Raw genomic sequence first — 16,933 nt, forward strand, 5'->3', positions numbered from 1 at the left:
TTCTGAAAATTAATCTATTAATAATTTATGGCTCAAAAAAAATCTTTGATTGGCCAATAATTTTATCACCCAAGTGATCCTAAGCACTCATTAGTCCACAACTAGCATTCATTAATTAATTAATGGCAATTCTCTAGTGTTACTGTTGCTGGCACTTAGGGCTAATTAAATGGTCCGAGCCAAATTCTAAAACCAATAGCACCTAATACCAATCCAATCTAACTTATTACGACTTTTTCCTTTAGCATTAACTAATATTTTCGGGCCCTACGTTCCACATTGTGAAATAACTCGCCTACACCTCACATGTCCAAGTCACATTTGCACATTTGATTAACTTTTTAATTAAATGCTAAGCAAAGAATCAAAATTTCACGTCCCCATGATGACAAACCTTCCCCTTTGAAATCCTTGCAATATATTTCGATTGCATTGCAATGTGCCAAAGCAAAATATACTCCACTAGAATTTTCCGAAAGGCATCATACTCAAAACTAGCTGTCCCTGTTTAACCATGCTAAAGCCAAACATTTGCTGAAAATTTCCAGCGAGCATAAAGAAAACATAAGACTCATGAATAATCTAAAATATTTGTCAAAAACCCATAGAATGTATCTTTGAATAGTATATCTCAACAATTGTGGCCAAACAACCATAGAAAAGCATGAACTAAGCATAAACCATGGATGAACTATCAATGGCATTCATAAAACACATTGTGTTGAGCTAAAATATGCATTACTTGCTGATTAGCCCCTTAAACAACCCCAAAACACACTAAAAATGCTCTTTTAGAGTAAAACCCTAAAACGGGGAGCAGTTCAACAAAGAGTTCAATGGACACTCTCAAACACTGTTTCAGCCTACTGTTTACAACAGACTGTGCACAGTTTCCAGCCCCCGATCGGTGGTACACTGCTGCGTTTACCAGTTTCCAACCTCCAGACTGCTGCGTTTTGGTGACCAGCCTACTGCCATTCACTATTCAGCACTCCTACACTCCGACTGGTGGTCACACACTTGGGCTCCATATTCGGTGGATGTCACACTCCGACATTGCTCTGCCCTTGAGCACACTGTATACTCTTACATTCATTTACAGCGTTCATTCACTTTAGAGTTGTGTTCTCTCTCTCCCTTCTTCCGTTTGTGTTTGAGTTTTTGTGTTTGAGTTTTGAGTTTTGCGTTTAGGGCTTGAGTTTTGCCCTCTGTGTCTGTGTCTGTGTCTTTGTGTTTCTGTCGTGGTCGTACACACTCTGTGTCCTCAGTGCAAACCGTAGCAGTCTTCTTAACACATAGCTGTCTATAAAACCAGTTGAACACCACTAACAACTAATGATCATCCCTGATGATCATACACTAATGCATACTAATGCAAATATATAGTTTTAGAGCAACAAGTGAAAAACCATACCATATGCATACCAATTGCAGTGACCTAGTGCACTAAATAGTGACCTCATGGGAGATATATTGTCAACACAGTATCTTGGATGCATGCTAAATATATCCCAAATCCACTATACACGAGAGTTGTCCATCGTTGGAGGAGTGGAAGTGCTACCTCCCTCTTGAGCATCAACCAATGCTCTGGACCCCAACTCTACTAAACTTGACTCAGCTTAATCCAAAGTTGACTTTAACTCAAAAGCCTCAAGGAAAAGCTACAACAATTGAGGATGGTCTACCAAGTCGTCCTCTTCCATCCATTTAGCATCCAATGGTGAATAATTTTTAAACTTCACCAAATACCATATGGAAACTTTACCTCTGATCTCTCTCTCTCTTTATGTGCCAAAATCATCTAGAAACTTTACCTCTAATCTTTCTCTCTTTATGTGTCAAAATCTGCTTGGATACCATCCAACTCCTCAACCTCTAGCTGAACTTCAACAGTTACATCCTCAGACACATCACCATGAAAAGGCCTCAACAAGATCACATAAAAGGCATTATGTATTACCAATGTGGAGGCAATTTCAGCCTAAAGCAACATCACTTGTTCTCTCTAGCACCTAGAAGAGCCCATAATATCTTATACTTAGCTTTGGATACAATCTCTCTACCTTTGATCTTTTTCAACCTTGCTTTTTCAAAAAACATAGAAACATAGTTGCCCTCTACAACTGCAAAGCATGTCTATGATGATTGGCTATCTTCTTTTGTCTCTCTTGTTACCTCTAACTAGCATATTTAACCTTTGCATAGGCTACATCCATGTTTTTTTAACATACTAATCAACTCAAAGATCATCCCTTGTGTGCAAAATAGGGAGCACTTTCTTGCCACCATCCACAACCTCAAATGGAGCTTTGCTACTGTAACTATGTATTGTATTATTGAATGGAAATTCTTCCAAAGGAAAATATTGCTTCCACTGTGACTTATGCTCAAATACGTAGCATCTCAAGAGATCAAGCATTGTAGAATTTGCCTCTTCTGATTCATTATCTATTTGTAGATGGATGGAAAAAGAAAATTTCAGCATGGTATCCATATTTTAAAATAGCCCCTTCCAAGACAAACCGGTCATCCAAGGGTCTTGATCACTAATGATAGACTCTAGCATGCCATGATACTTAAATATATGCTACAAAAATAAGCATATCATATGATCGCTCTTTTAACTTCTTCCTCAACAAAATGAAATGGGCCTGCTTATTGAACCGACAAAAAATTATCCATATCCCATCATTCTTCATAGGTATCCTAGAAAGCTCAAAGATTAAGTCCATTGCAATGCTCTACCAAGGCCTATCTAGAATACGCAAGGAATGTAATAAAACTAGTATCTTTTGCCTATCATACTTCACTTTCCCATATACAATGCATGTCCTGAGAAGCTGCTCAACATGAGATCTCAAATAAGGCCAATTAAAAAAATGATCAATTGCTTTAACTATATCATTCATACCTCTATACCCTACATAAGAAGAATCATGACTCTCAGTAATCACCTTAGATCTTAACTGCTTTCTCTCTCTCTCAAGCATACATGCCTCTTATTTGTATGATCATTCATGTATGATGTATCCACTCCTATGTATGTACTTGTAAGTTGTAGCGCATGCGGCATATGCCATAGAGGTTTTGGCGTGTTACCCTTAAGTATTCATCTTATTTACTCCAATAGCATTGCTATTTAGACTTTAAACATCTGTTCTATCATCTATCGTTCAAAATAATGAAGGTTTTTTTTTTCGTACTAATATTATATCGTACCTTATAAAATCTTAAGGTACTATTTAGTACCGTATTTTATCGTACCGTACTTTTTGTACCTGACAACTATGGATATTGTACATACCATGGAGTTTGTTATGGCAGCAAATATAGTTGATGATGAGGAGCCTGAATGTTTTAAGGATGTACAACATAGTGCGCATTGGACGGCAGCAATGCAAGCTGAGTTTGATTCCATCATTAAGAATCAAACATCGGATTTAGTGTCTTTGCCTATTAGGAAGGAATCCATTGGAACAAAATGGATTTACAAGCTGAAAATGAATGCAGATGGATCCATTGATAAATATAAAGCCAGGCTTGTAGCCAAGGGCTATGCACAAAAAAAAGGCATTGACTGTGAGGAGACATTTGCTCCTACCTCCCGCATGACTACCATTAGGTCTATGATTGCTTTGGCTGCCCATTATGGATGGATTGTAGATAAGTTAGATATAAAGACTGCATTTTTACATGGGAACTTCATGAAGAAGTATATGTACAACAGCCCATTGGTTTTGCAATTGAGAGATCCGAGCACTTGGTTTATAAGCTGAAAAAGGCTTTATATGGCTTGAAACAAGCTCCTAGAGCTTGGTATGCAAAGATTGATGCTTTTTTACTCATCAAAGTCTACTCTTTATGTATGTAAAGAGGGGGGATCCATGCTGATCATTTGTCTATATGTTGATGACCTTTTGCTTACAGGGACACATGCTGATCAGATTTCAGCATTTAAATAAAATTTGCAGTAAACTTTTGAGATGTCAAACTTGGGGCCTTTGCACTATTACTTGGGCATTCAATTCATTCATGATGCTAGAGGTATCAGTTTATCACAGTCAAGATACATTGGTAAACTTCTTGAGAGGTTTGGCTTACAGGATTGCAAGCCTGTCTGTACACCAATGGAACCTGGACTGAAGTTGTCATTGCATGCTGACAGTGACTTGTTTGATATACACATATGCTCTAGCAATAGGATGCCTTATCTACATATGCAACACTAGGCCGGATATACACTTTGCAATTTCAGCCCTGAGCAAATATATATATCAGCCACTCATCAAACAACTCATTAAAGTCTACTCTTTACGTATGTAAAGAGGGGGGATCCATGCTGATCATTTGTCGATATGTTGATGACATTTTGCTTACAGGGACACATGCTGATCATATTTCAGCATTTAAATAAAATTTACAGCAAACTTTTGAGATGTCAAACTTGGGGTCTTTGCACTATTACTTGGGCATTCAATTCATTCATGATGCTAGAGGTATCAGTTTATCACAGTCAAGATACATTGGTAAACTTCTTGAGAGGTTTGGCTTACAGGATTGCAAGCCTGTCTGTACACCAATGGAACCTGGACTGAAGCTGTCATTGCATGATAACAGTGACTTGTTTGATATACACACATATGCTCCAATAGTAGGATGCCTTATCTACATATGCAACACTAGGTCGGATATACACTTTGCAATTTCAGCCTTGAGCAAATATATATGTCAGCCACGCATGTCACATTGGCAAGCTCTCAAGCGTGTTTTCATCTTGCATATCTTGGCTTAGCAAGAAACAATCCATTGTTGCCACATCCTCATGTGAAGCTGAATACAAGGTAGCTTTCACTACCATAGTTGAATGTGCATGGCTTAGACGCTTGCTAGCTAATCTAGATGTATGTGTCACAAAGCCTACTCCTTTGTTCACTGACAGTCAGAGTGCAATTGCAGTCGCACAGAAGCCAATGTTTCATGTACGCACAAAACACATTAAGATCCATTATCACTTTATCAGAGAGAGGCTACATGCGAAGATATCAGCCTTGCCTATTGTCCTACCACCAGTAATGTGGCAAACATCTTCACCAAAGTCTTCCTTGTGACAAATTTGAAGCATTTTGCAATGCTTTAAATTTGATCTCCTTTGGTAGCAGATGACCCTTGTATTTTGATCACTCTTCACTCCAGGGGGATTTGTTGGGTTTCACTCATGCCTACACTCATAGAGTGTCGGTGATCTCAGTAGGACATTGGGGCACTTTTTACTCTCCGTGCGAGAGGTTTTTTCCCCCATATTTATTCTCTTTATTTTATGTGCCTATGTTACACATTTTCGGGCACTTATCGTGTTGCACACACTTCGGGTGTGAACACTCCCTTACAACCCTAAGGTTTAAGGGTTGTACCTTGTACTTTCATTGCATTGGGTGTCGTGCTTCCACTCTCCACACTGTCTACTCCACTCTCAGCTGAGCTTTAGTCCACTCCAACTCTCACAGAACCATGTGATCACAGCAAACATACTGAGGTTAGGTACGAAGAAGACTTGGATCCAAACCCCCTCTCCCCATGCCACGAGAATGACACACTACCAGACCCACTTCCTTCAAGTATCTGAGGATGGTTTCATCATTCAACCCAGTTACATGGATACATAGCTGCCTCATGGATTGCACACAATTATTGGTCGAATCCGCACCTCATCCCACCACCTCAGGATTGAGACAGGCAGATGGGAGGATACATAGACAGAGGAAGACATATGCCCACTATGCAACAAAGAGAGAGAGAGAGAGGCAGACGAACATTACATCTGCCAATGCACGATATATTATGATATACAAGGCAAATACCACTGTCTGTTTCAAGAGGGTTTGAGACCCTTGAGACAAATCATGCAATTTGAGGATCAGAGATGCTTGGGTTTCTTCCTCTTGAAGCTCCAAAGGCATAGAGCAGCTATTCTATGGAGTAGGAGGCCTCCACAGCTTGGCTCACATAGACAGAGAGTGGTCACTGACATTTTCACTACTATATGACAAAGTATGGCACATACCACTACCACTGCCACAGCTACAGGAGTACATCATCATTGAACCTCGTCTTTTGTAGGTGTCTCTTTGGATAGAGCAGTGGCTCTCAGCCGACGGGCCTAGACATCCACACCACAGACAAATTAGAGCCATCATTGAGCGCCACAAGAGACAAATGCCAAGTTGCCTTAGCCATGCAGAGATGCCACCTAGTACCTATCCAATATAACTTGTTAGAACTTTTGCCTCTGGCACTCACTAATATTTCAGGGTCCCTAGTCCCACATTGTGAAATAACTAACATGCACTTCACACAAGCAAGTTGCATTTGCACATTTGATTAAAGCTTTAATCAAATGCTGAGCAAAGCATCAAAATTTCATGTCCTCGTGGAAATTACACATAAAACACTTGTTCTCCTTAAACTTGGAAGTCTTTATTAATTGATGCTTCGGCTCATGGATACCCTCTCATCCTTCTTTGTTGACTATTGTTGAGGGCTGCTCCTTCAAACGTCCTGAAGGCTTGGAATGCCAAAAATCAATTTGATGAGTAAATATTTACTAATCATCTGCATTTTGTCCACCCCATACTTATTTTCCCTTTCAGAGCCACCCAAATGTTCTTAGGCAGCCCACCCCAGTCATGCTTGTATGGTGTGGTATATTTTTACCATGGACTAGTTTCATGTATACACATGCCTTCCTTAGATATTTCATATAGCTCTTAATGTTGTCCTAGACTTGAGTTTACTGCCTCATGTTACTTGTATTCCTTGTCACAAAGTGTCAGTTGGTGCCAGAGACAGTTCTGCTATTTTCCGTTTTCTCTACACAAAAAATCTGAAGAAAAGCAATGCAAACTGTTCATTACACATCACATTTAATGGATAAGAATATATAGCCTTTGATAAGATCACAGGCAAATAAATGCCTTCCAAATGTCATATAAATCAATTTTTCCTTATGCTTTATAATTCGTAGCCATTCTGGATAAGACTTGAACATCAGCATAACACAATATCATATTGCATAACATAGGATGATAGTGCACACATCACTGTACAACTTAACATGTCTATGTATGTAAGAAAACAGTTGGACATTCAACCAAATTTTGAAAAAAGAGAAACAACTTCAATCTTATTTTCAAGAAAGTAAAACACATACAACTTCCAAAGATCAGATCACACACCTCGAAAAGAAAAACATCCCATATACGAAGTGCCAATGGAAAGGGGAATGAATAAGAAAATACAGTTATGAACCATTGGCTAGCATACATGCTTGGATTGATCATTTCTTCTTCAAAATGGGCTCCCAGTCTAGGAAGTTGTTCCTTGACCAGTCTCTCAAACTGAAAAAGATACTGTTGAACAAGTGGCAGTCCGACCTGCAGTAGTTCTTATGATCTCTCTCTCTCTCTCTCTCTCTCTCTCTCTCTCTCTCTCTCTCTCTCTCCGTAAAATCTCTCTCTTTTTTTTCGTAAATAAAATCTCTCTCTCTCTCTCTCTCTCTCTCTCTCTCTCTCTCTCTCTCTCTTTTCGTAAAATCTCTCTTTTTTTTCGTAAATAAAATCTCTCTCTCTCTCTTTTTTTTTTTCGTAAAAGGTAATTGTATTAATTACAAAGAAAGTACAAGATTACATGATTACACGAGTACAAGAGGCACGAGGGCCATAGGCCAACGTGTGGGAAATCCCCGGACTAGGGTACTAAAAAGTTACACCAATCATGGCAAGGACCCAGAGGCAATTGCCAAATGCCAGGAATACAAATCCTCCCGAGGGAGCAAGTCAGAGTGCCTGATGAGATCTAGCTGCCAATGCAAGAGCCCTTTAAGCCTTGCAATATGTCGCGGTACATTAGAAGCCGAATCAAAGAGAAAAGCATTTCGGGTGGTCCAAATGTGCCAACATCCCCAGTATCTGAAAAAATGGAATAAGATCTTCATATGTAACGGTGGTGGTGTGGGATACTTCGGGCGCACAAAAACCCAATCGAAGGGAGTCAGTGAAGACCCCACCACCGCGTGCCAGATTCGTGACAAGAGTGACCAGATATTCTTGGCGAGCGGGCAAGAAAGAAAACGATGTCGGGCCGATTCCGCCGAAGTGGTGCAGAAGAAGCAAGTGCCATTCGAGATTCGACGCTTGGAAAGGGCCGAGGCAAGAGGAAGACCACCAATCATTACCCGCCACAGAAAGACCTTGCATTTGAAAGGTGTCTTGTTCTGCCATCCCTCCATCAGCGTTGCCTGCCACCATGACAGTGATTTCCGCAGGCCCCAAACAGCATTAACTTTCACGCCCAACCATTGGTGATCTTTAATGAGAAGATGATACACCTGGTTAGTAGAGGCCTTTTCCAGACTCAACCGGCCTGCAAGGTCCCAGTCCTGCCAAGGGCGATCCATAGCCAGGGCAGGAAAGGGTTGCCTACCCTGAAGTTCCGAGGAAAGCTTCCCCCATAAATCACAGTATCCGCGCGGGATCCTGAAAAGTCTCCTAGCAGTCCGAAATGATGCAAGGACATTGCGAGTGGCAAGGGTAGCATCCGCAATCGAAGTCACACCCAAACGGGCCATGCGGTTAAATCTTGGTCTGAGCTGATGTTTATCTTCCCATGAAAGTAATGTGGATACCGCCAACAATTCCAGCTGAAAAGAATTTGTCTGCACGCGGTCCCCTACAGGATGCCAACGGGCCTTTTGGAGCACCACTTTCCAAGAGCCGACCAAATGCACTAACAAAGAGGAAGAGGGACTGGAGAAACGAGCGTCAGCATTAAGGACATGCCACCATGAGGCTCGAAGCCGTGTGTTACCCTGGCGGAGGCCGCTGTCCTCAAGAAAATAACGGGCTATGATGGTCCACGGGTGATGATCCACACACATGGCACGAAACAGAGACCAACGAAGAGCCAGCATATGAGTTTCTGCATCCAAAATAGCTCCACCACCCATGCGCTTAGGAGTACATGCATGTGACCATGAAATCCAGGAAATGCCTGCCTACAGTGAATCTTTCTTCCATAGCATGAAACGAATGGGATGAGTAAGAGCCTTCAAAGTACTGGGCGTCCATGGCAGTAATGGCAGGAAATACGTCAGCATTGGTAGCATAATTGTCTGAGCCACTTTGAGGCGGACATGGAACGGCCAGGCTTGCGACTTCCAATACATAAACTTCACGGCCAGTTTGTGTGAAATCCACTCCAGCAGGGCCTTTGGCCGTACATCCACCCCCAATGGGTATCCAAGATGCCTGACAATCGCGCCACAAGAAACCACCTGGCCCTGCCAGCCTAATGACTCTAAATCAGGCTCCGTGCAACTGAGAATGGCTGACTTGAAGGCATTGATGCGAAGACCAGAAGCTTGACCAAAGAGCGTCCAAACATCTAATGCCTTGCGAATGTTATCCCTGTCCGCCTGCAAAATCATAAAGGAGTCATCAGCCAAGGATTGGCTAATGAAGTGCTGCCCCAAAGGAAGAGATAACCCTGCCAGCTGGGCAGAAGCCGCCATGGAGGATAACATTGAAAGGACCGGGTGAGTCGCCAAGGCAAAGAAGAGAGGACTCAAAGGGCAGCCTTGTCTGAGCGAGCGTGCAAGGAGAAATGGCTCTGTGACCCCACCATTAAGCATAACTCTTGAAGAAGCCTCAGTACTAATGGTGTAGATCAATCGGGACATGCGGATCCCAAAGCCCATAGCAGACATAAGCTCTGCAAGGAAAGACCAGTCCACACAGTCAAACGCCTTTTCCAGGTCCAGTTGAATCAAGACCACTTGCTGATTGGAGTGCCTCGCATAATCAATAGCCATTTGCACATTCAAGATATTGTGCAAAATGTTGCGTCCCTTAATGAAACCATATTGGAGGGGGTGCACAAGAGCTGGAAGGTGCTTGTGAAGCCGATTTGCCAGCACTTTGGAAAAGATTTTATACATCACGCCCATCAACGAAATTGGTCTCCAGTGTTGCAGCTTTGACGGCGAAGGGACCTTGGGGATCAGTTTGATGAGGCCTTCTTTCCATGAAGAAGGCATGACCCCTGTTTCCCAAACCTGCTGGAACATGACCACCAAAGGCTTTACCAACTGCGTGGCTGAGTGCTCAAAAAATTCATTAGTGAGACCATCCCAACCAGGACTTTTATCCTTAGGCAGGTGCAACAACACATCCATAACCTCCTCTTCGCAAATATCCGCCTCCAAAGAGGCTTGCATATCGAGCGGAACCTGCTGGTGGACCAGCTGATAGAAGACCGAGCGGGCATGCGTAACCTGGCTAGACGGCAAGGATGAAGAACCAAAAAGGTCCATAAAATAATTTCTGCACATATTGATAATGGTCTGCGGATCAGTGACCATGCGACCTTCCGAGTCCTGAAGTCGAGTCATATTTTCGCGAGCCGGAGAAGCATGCAAGGCGCGAAAGAACTTATGAGACTGGCAGGCATTATCTTGCAATGTGTCAGTCAAGTTATGCAGCTTGGCCTGCTGATAAGATTTCAAGCTAAAGACTTGAATAAGATGGGCCAAACGCCGCTCCAGTGACAGCAGAAAATCATCATCTGGGGAATCCAGGAGCAAGGAACGGACCAAGGCCAATAAGTCCTCTGCTGCAAGTCGACGGCGGCGACAAAGAGAGGCAGTGTGAATCCCATACTGCCGAGCAACCCGCTGCACATTAGAGAGCAGGCGTGCAAACGAAGCCAAGCCCTCAGAGGCAAAGTCCAATAAGAACCTCTCAATCAATTGCTGCATATAATCCTGAAAAATTGGATGCTTCAAATAAGAGGAGTTGAAGCGTAAAGGGAGCTTATCCAGGAACTGCATAAAAGGTGCAACAGATTGTGCCCGCATCTCAAGCTGGAGGGGAAAATGATCCGACAACGCATATTGCTGCAAGACCTTCATCTCCAGCATCTCGGGAAGAAAATCATCCCCCTGCATGATATACATTCTGTCCAATCGCGACCAAGTGGTTGCATATTGCGCAGAATGAAAAGTAAAACCTGAAACAGAAGGGTGAAGCCACGACCAAAGATCTTGCTTAAGTATGTGCAAAGCAAAGGAGTTCCACACCCGGCTTTCTGGCGTATCCATTACCGAATGCCCTGAGGTGGACTGCGAAGAGTCAACACACATATTGAAATCTCCCATCAAAAACCCTCTACGGCCAAGTGCCATGGAGCCCTGCAAAGTCAACCATAGATCCCATCGGGATGTGGGATCATTGGGAGCATAAAGTCCCAGCAGCCATAAAATCTCACCTTCAAATAGGACTTCGATTACCAGAAAGCGGCCGTGCACATCATTTTTAACAAGAACAGGCTGGTATTTCTCACGAACAATCATCAGCACGCCCGAATAATGCTTAGCATGTGTCCCTGCATAAAACAGACGAAATCCACGACAATCCACAACCTTTCCTGCCTCACCATGACTTTTGTGCTCCACTGCACATAATACATCCCACTGATTTTCATGCAAGACAGACCACATGGTATGCTGCTTATGGCGAGAGCAAATGCCTCGCACGTTCCACGTGGCAATCTTCATATATTTTCAAACAAAGGAAGTCAGGAACGAGGTGCCTGTTGCCTCGATTGCATCTTTTCCGCGAGGGCATCCAGGACACCCTCATCCAGAAAATCAGCCAATACTGCAAATGAATTCGGGCGACCTGCTTTAGAGGTAGAAGGGAAATCCACTACCTTGGGAGCAGGGCGGGGATAACGCCTATCCCAAGGAGTAATCACATTGCCTTTTGCATCAAACGCCAGCTTAGCAGGTGGGCCCTTGGGGCCCTCGGAATAGACTTTCCTTGAAGACGGATTGCGGGGGGCTGACGGGGCCATGGTACGCACAACCTGCTATGGGGTGACCATGTCTTTCCTGCGCGTGTACGTGCGCACGGAATCCGGGGAAACATGAGGCCCAGGATCTGCCAGGCCTGCGTCCAACTTTTTACCTTTTTTTTGTCGTGCCTCAATCCAATCAGAGCTAGGAGAATCCAAAGCTCGGACCTGTTGTTTACCTTTTTCCATGACAGTAGGGGGCTGAAGGGTCTCCTGTGTCTGGGCATCAAGCACCATGTCATCCTTGGGCTGCACAACCTGCGCCTCCTTAGAAGACAGTTGCCGTTCCGGGCATTCAGCTACAAAATGCCCTAATTTACCACATGAAAAGCAGTGTCCGGCAAAATTGCCCCATTTCAGGGGAAAATGCAAAGGATGCATGCCAGCGCAATTGAGGCGAAGCCACGCAGGCCTTTTCCTGGCCGTATCCCATAACATGCATAGACGGTTTCGGTTCATAGCCTTGAGGCTGGGGGGAACCAGCACTGTGCCCACAACCGCCATCGCGTCTTTCAACAATGGCCAATATACCGCTGGACAATTTTCCACTTCCACCCACACCGGGCATTCGCGTTGAAGCAGACGCTGGAAGTCAGCCATAGGGCGCCATGGTACCACATGGACCAAGCGGCGGTCAAAGAATAGTGGCAACTTGGACAGTAGCTCAGCTCGATGCGATTCGGATTTCAACAGCACCTCATAAAAGCCGCGAGGGCCAAGGAAGATCTCCTCAACATACTCCCCTTGCAATAAGTGGTGCATCCACTGGCGAATATGTGAGAGCACTGGGATCCTGCCGGTGAAAAAAAGTATAACTGCACGGTCATAGAACACCGAGAAGGACCGCAAGACTGATTTTGGGTCCACTGTCGCTTCCAGCACATCATCCGCAGCCGCAGCAGAGAAAGTTTCATTATTATGCTGGACATAATCGCCAAGCAGAGTATTGGCAAAGTCCAGCAAATGCTCCCAGTCTATTTCCTGCGAATCCACAGGTTCGGAGGCAACCTGCGCATAGGAACGGTCCTGAGGACCCATTGGCTCGTCTGAAGTGTGCTTAGAGCGTTTGCCTGCCGGCGGCAGTTCAGAACCCGGAGGCGGCTCCTCCGTGCATGGCACCATATCCTCCGGCTCCTCGGTATCGGAATCAAGGCCAAGGGCTGCCACCGTCCGGTCGAGAAAATCCATATCCAGGCCAGCCATACCGCTGTCTTCTCTCTTTCGCTCGCTCCCTCACTGCAGCAGCAGGATGCACTGTCTACAGTCTCTGCTCTTCAATAATCTGCTGCCTCCTCGGCACAGATCTGTCCTTGTAAAATGTCTATCTGCCTGTCCCTTCCTCTCTCTCTCTCTCTCTCTCGCTCTCTGTCTCTCTCTCTTGCTCGCTCCGCAAGTCCCGCAGACCGGCACAATCAGGGAACCACCTGGCTGCAGCAACAGGACTGCAACGGGGCACCTGTGCAGAACAGGACAGACGCGCGCCGGTGAACCCCTGACGAATAGGGCGTGTGAAGGCAGGCGAGCAGCTGAGGGCACAGATCCAGGTGAGTGTGCAACGTCCGAGGGGAGACGTCAAGCAGAACTCCTTGCAGTGGGCCACAGTCGCACAGCAGAGGGCGAGCGGGTTTGGACCTGATGGCCACGGCAGAGGACGGATGCGACGGCAGGAAAAGAGGCAGGGACGATGCAGACCTGTGAAGTGCGGGTGTCGTCGGCGAAACTTGAGCCTCCACAGGTAGGCGGGCGCGTGCAGGCGGACGTTCGGCGGCAGGAAACGACAACTTGCAGGCAGGAAACGACGAACGAGGCGATTTAGGGTTTCTACTGGCGGCACAGGAGCCGGACGCGAATGACGGCCATCTCCTCTCTCTCTCTCTCTCACTCTCTCTCTCTCCCAAGCCCCTTCTCTCTTTCTCTCTCTCTCTCTCCACACACAAAAAAATTCTCTCTCTCTCTCTCTCTCTCTCTCTCTCTCTCTCTCTCTCTCTCATATGAGAAGTTTGAATTAATAAATTGAATTATTTACAGAGGACCTAGCCAACCAAGTGGACTCAAAGACAGGAAGAAAGCAACACATAGAGCCAAAAGGGTACATAAAACATAAAGCTAGAAGAATAGAATAAGAGGATCATGAAATGGGCACAACCAGGGTGGTGCAGATGACATCCATCCATGGAGCAGCCACCTCTCTGAAGATCACACCAGCAAAAACCATGGAACTAATTTGCCATAATAACAATCCTCAAACCCAGCCCACATGACCATGGATACCTAAGGCTAATCAAACATAAATGCATTCCATATCCACTAGATGTGTCGAAGAACTGTCAAATGCAAATAATAAAATAGATGAGGATGCTCAGCTGTAAAATGGCCATGGATGGCACCTTGTCCAATGATTATAGGTTGACGTGTCACTGAAGTCCATACTCAGGAAGTGAATCCCTAAACATGTCCAGCAACTAGGCAAGAAATAAAAAGATGAGCAGGAGTCTCATCACATGTAGCACATCTACCACTGGAGATCTTGCAATGGTGCAACGTATCCCCTGTTGGGAGACCCCAATAAGAAACCTCCATATAAAAACTTTCGATATGGAAGCTTAAACCACCACAATGGAAGCAACGGATCAAGCCCCTTGGTTTTACTATCCCAAGAGGACCAAACTTTATTTGCTTTCTCAATCATCCATCTCTTATTCTCAACCATCTTATGATAAATGTAATTGGCTGATTGTTTCAAGAAATCATTCATGCACACAAAATCCTAGTCTAACCATGGAGATAAAGGCCGAAATAGCCTGAAATGCAAGCAATTGGGAATGCCCCCAAAGCCATTCATCCAAGCTGGTCCAAATCAGCCTATAACCCCAAGGAATCCAAAAGTATCAACAAATATGCCAAAAAGAATACAAGAAAAGTAAAAACCAGAAAGAGTGAAAAGTGTGACAATAGGAAAGAGAAAACTTGTCAAAGCCCTTGAACATTGAGAGCATCTTGCACCATCACGCATGAGTAGGGATCAAAGCAGTGCAAATAATCCCTAACCATGGATGGCATGGGCTGATGGCTAGAACTTACAAAAAAGGGATGAACTGAGTGGTCAAGCAGCCTCCTATTTATAGATATGGATCCTCCCAAAGTTTGGGTATTTCCTTATGGGACACAAAAACTTTGGTAAATTTTGAGTTTAGGGGCTGTTTTAATAAGGTAATGAAAATTTAATGTGTAATGTATCCTTTTTAGCTTAACAGGCTTCAATGTCACTAAATCAAATCATGCCAAAGTTGTTGCACTTGACAAAAAAAAGGTTACAATACACAAAGCACATATATTAGCTTTGGCTCACTAGCTCTTACACTACCTCTAACTCACTAACACAAGAACTAGAATTGGCTCTCTAGCTCCAGGTCTTGGCTCCATAGCTCTCATTCAAGCACTTGTTGAGCTTAAAAATGCATTATAAACTGATTATCTCCTTAAAACATCCCCTGAAAATGTAATTTACCTAAAGTTTCATTAAATGGTGTGCGGTCCTAGAGAGTATCTATATCCCATAAGCCAAACCCTAATTTGGAAGGATCCACTCATCTATAAATAGACAAGCTTCCCACCACATTTGGCAACAATAAACAACCATAGCCAAGCCATTCTATTCAATTTCGGTCTCTCTTGCTATCTATCATCCCATGAAAGAAGCTTTAAAACAGCCCAGCAATTCTGCTCTCATGAAATTTGCCTGTTCACGATCAGGAGGGGGATACCAAGTAGATTTCACAAGCACCAGTCTCCAAGAATGCACCAAATGATTCAAGAGCACAAAGGAATTAAGATCAACAGGCTGTTCACCATTAAATAATGCCACCATGAAGTGGGAATCCCGGTGTTTCCATGAGTAATACCTTGGTTCTCAAGGAAAAAAGTGGCAATCAAAGACCAACACTATTGTCCCTCACACAAAGCCTAGAACACGAACCAATCAAGAGCAATCATATGTGTCTCTAGATTCAAAATAGCCCCACCTCCCATTCTTTTCAGAGTGCAGACATGATTCCAAGACACCAAAGAAATGCCCAATCATGTAGAATCCTTCTTCCAAAGCAAGAAATGAATAGGCTAAGTGATTTCCTACATATGGGACTTTGACCAAAGAAAAATGGTAAATAATATGAAACCGTTGGCACCATAATAGTTTAAGCAACTTTCAAACATACTTGGAAAGGCCAAGATTTCAATTTCCAGTATACAAAATAATTTGTAATACATGTGGAAATGAAGTCTAGTTGAGACATTTACCCCCAAAGGATAGCCCAAATGTCTGCAAATCATGCCTTTTGGGACCACCTCACCTTGCCAGCCCAAGGCCTAAAGATCATTTTCTATGTAGCTAATAAGACTTTATTTGGAAGCATTAATATGAAGCCCTAAAGCAAGGGCAAACAAGTCCCATGTTTCCATTTCTCTCCAAATATTATCAGGGTCAACCTTGAAAAAAATAAAGGTGCCATCAGCCAAAGCTTGGCCTATCAATTGTTCAGCTAAAGAAAGAGAGACCAACCACCTCACCATTAGCTGCCAAACAGCACAACATCATCAAAATGGGATGACTCGCCAGAGCAAAGAACAAAAGAATCAAAGGACAGCTTCATCTAATTGAACAACAAAGACAAAAAGGCAGGTTTCAAGAGCTATATCTGTACTGCCCACACCCCATTCGCGAAGGACATCGCGGTCAAGGCTTCTCCTTGCTATATGCTACCATCTGATGCCGAATTCCAATCTTTGTCTCTGTCTGTTGCCTGTTAATTGTGGTCATCACTCTGGACCATAGCAGCTAAGAAACGTGTTTCTTTGAATTTGAAACTTATGAAACGTTTCTTAAAGTACGAAACGTTTCTGAGAGTAAAAAACGTGGGCGTTTTTTCTTTTTTTCTTTTTTTTTGGGGTGAGTTGGAACCCAAAACATGGTTTTTTTGACAAAAACTATTGGGCAATGTTAAACATGATGATGATGATGTGTTAT

The 16,933-nt window shown here is 43.7% G+C and overlaps 1 protein-coding gene across 8 annotated transcripts in view; it reads right to left on the minus strand.

Moving 5' to 3' along the window:
* LOC148018378 (uncharacterized) overlaps positions 1-16,933 on the minus strand; it is a 118,774-nt gene that overhangs the window by 38,099 nt on the left and 63,742 nt on the right. For 7 of the 8 annotated variants that reach the window (XM_087661400.1, XM_087661399.1, XM_087661395.1 and 4 more), the window contains one exon: positions 7,236-7,433. The exons of the other annotated variant lie outside the window; for it this stretch is intronic. In XM_087661400.1, the coding sequence (XP_087517526.1) occupies positions 7,236-7,433 (198 nt within the window). The remainder of the gene's footprint in view (positions 1-7,235; positions 7,434-16,933) is intronic. 8 annotated transcript variants of the gene reach the window in all.

The sequence above is a fragment of the Lygodium microphyllum genome, chromosome 21 (genome assembly GCF_053477565.2).
Source record: "Lygodium microphyllum isolate KBCC chromosome 21, Lygodium_microphyllum_v1.1.10, whole genome shotgun sequence".
In the NCBI taxonomy this organism is placed as follows: Eukaryota; Viridiplantae; Streptophyta; class Polypodiopsida; order Schizaeales; family Lygodiaceae; genus Lygodium; species Lygodium microphyllum.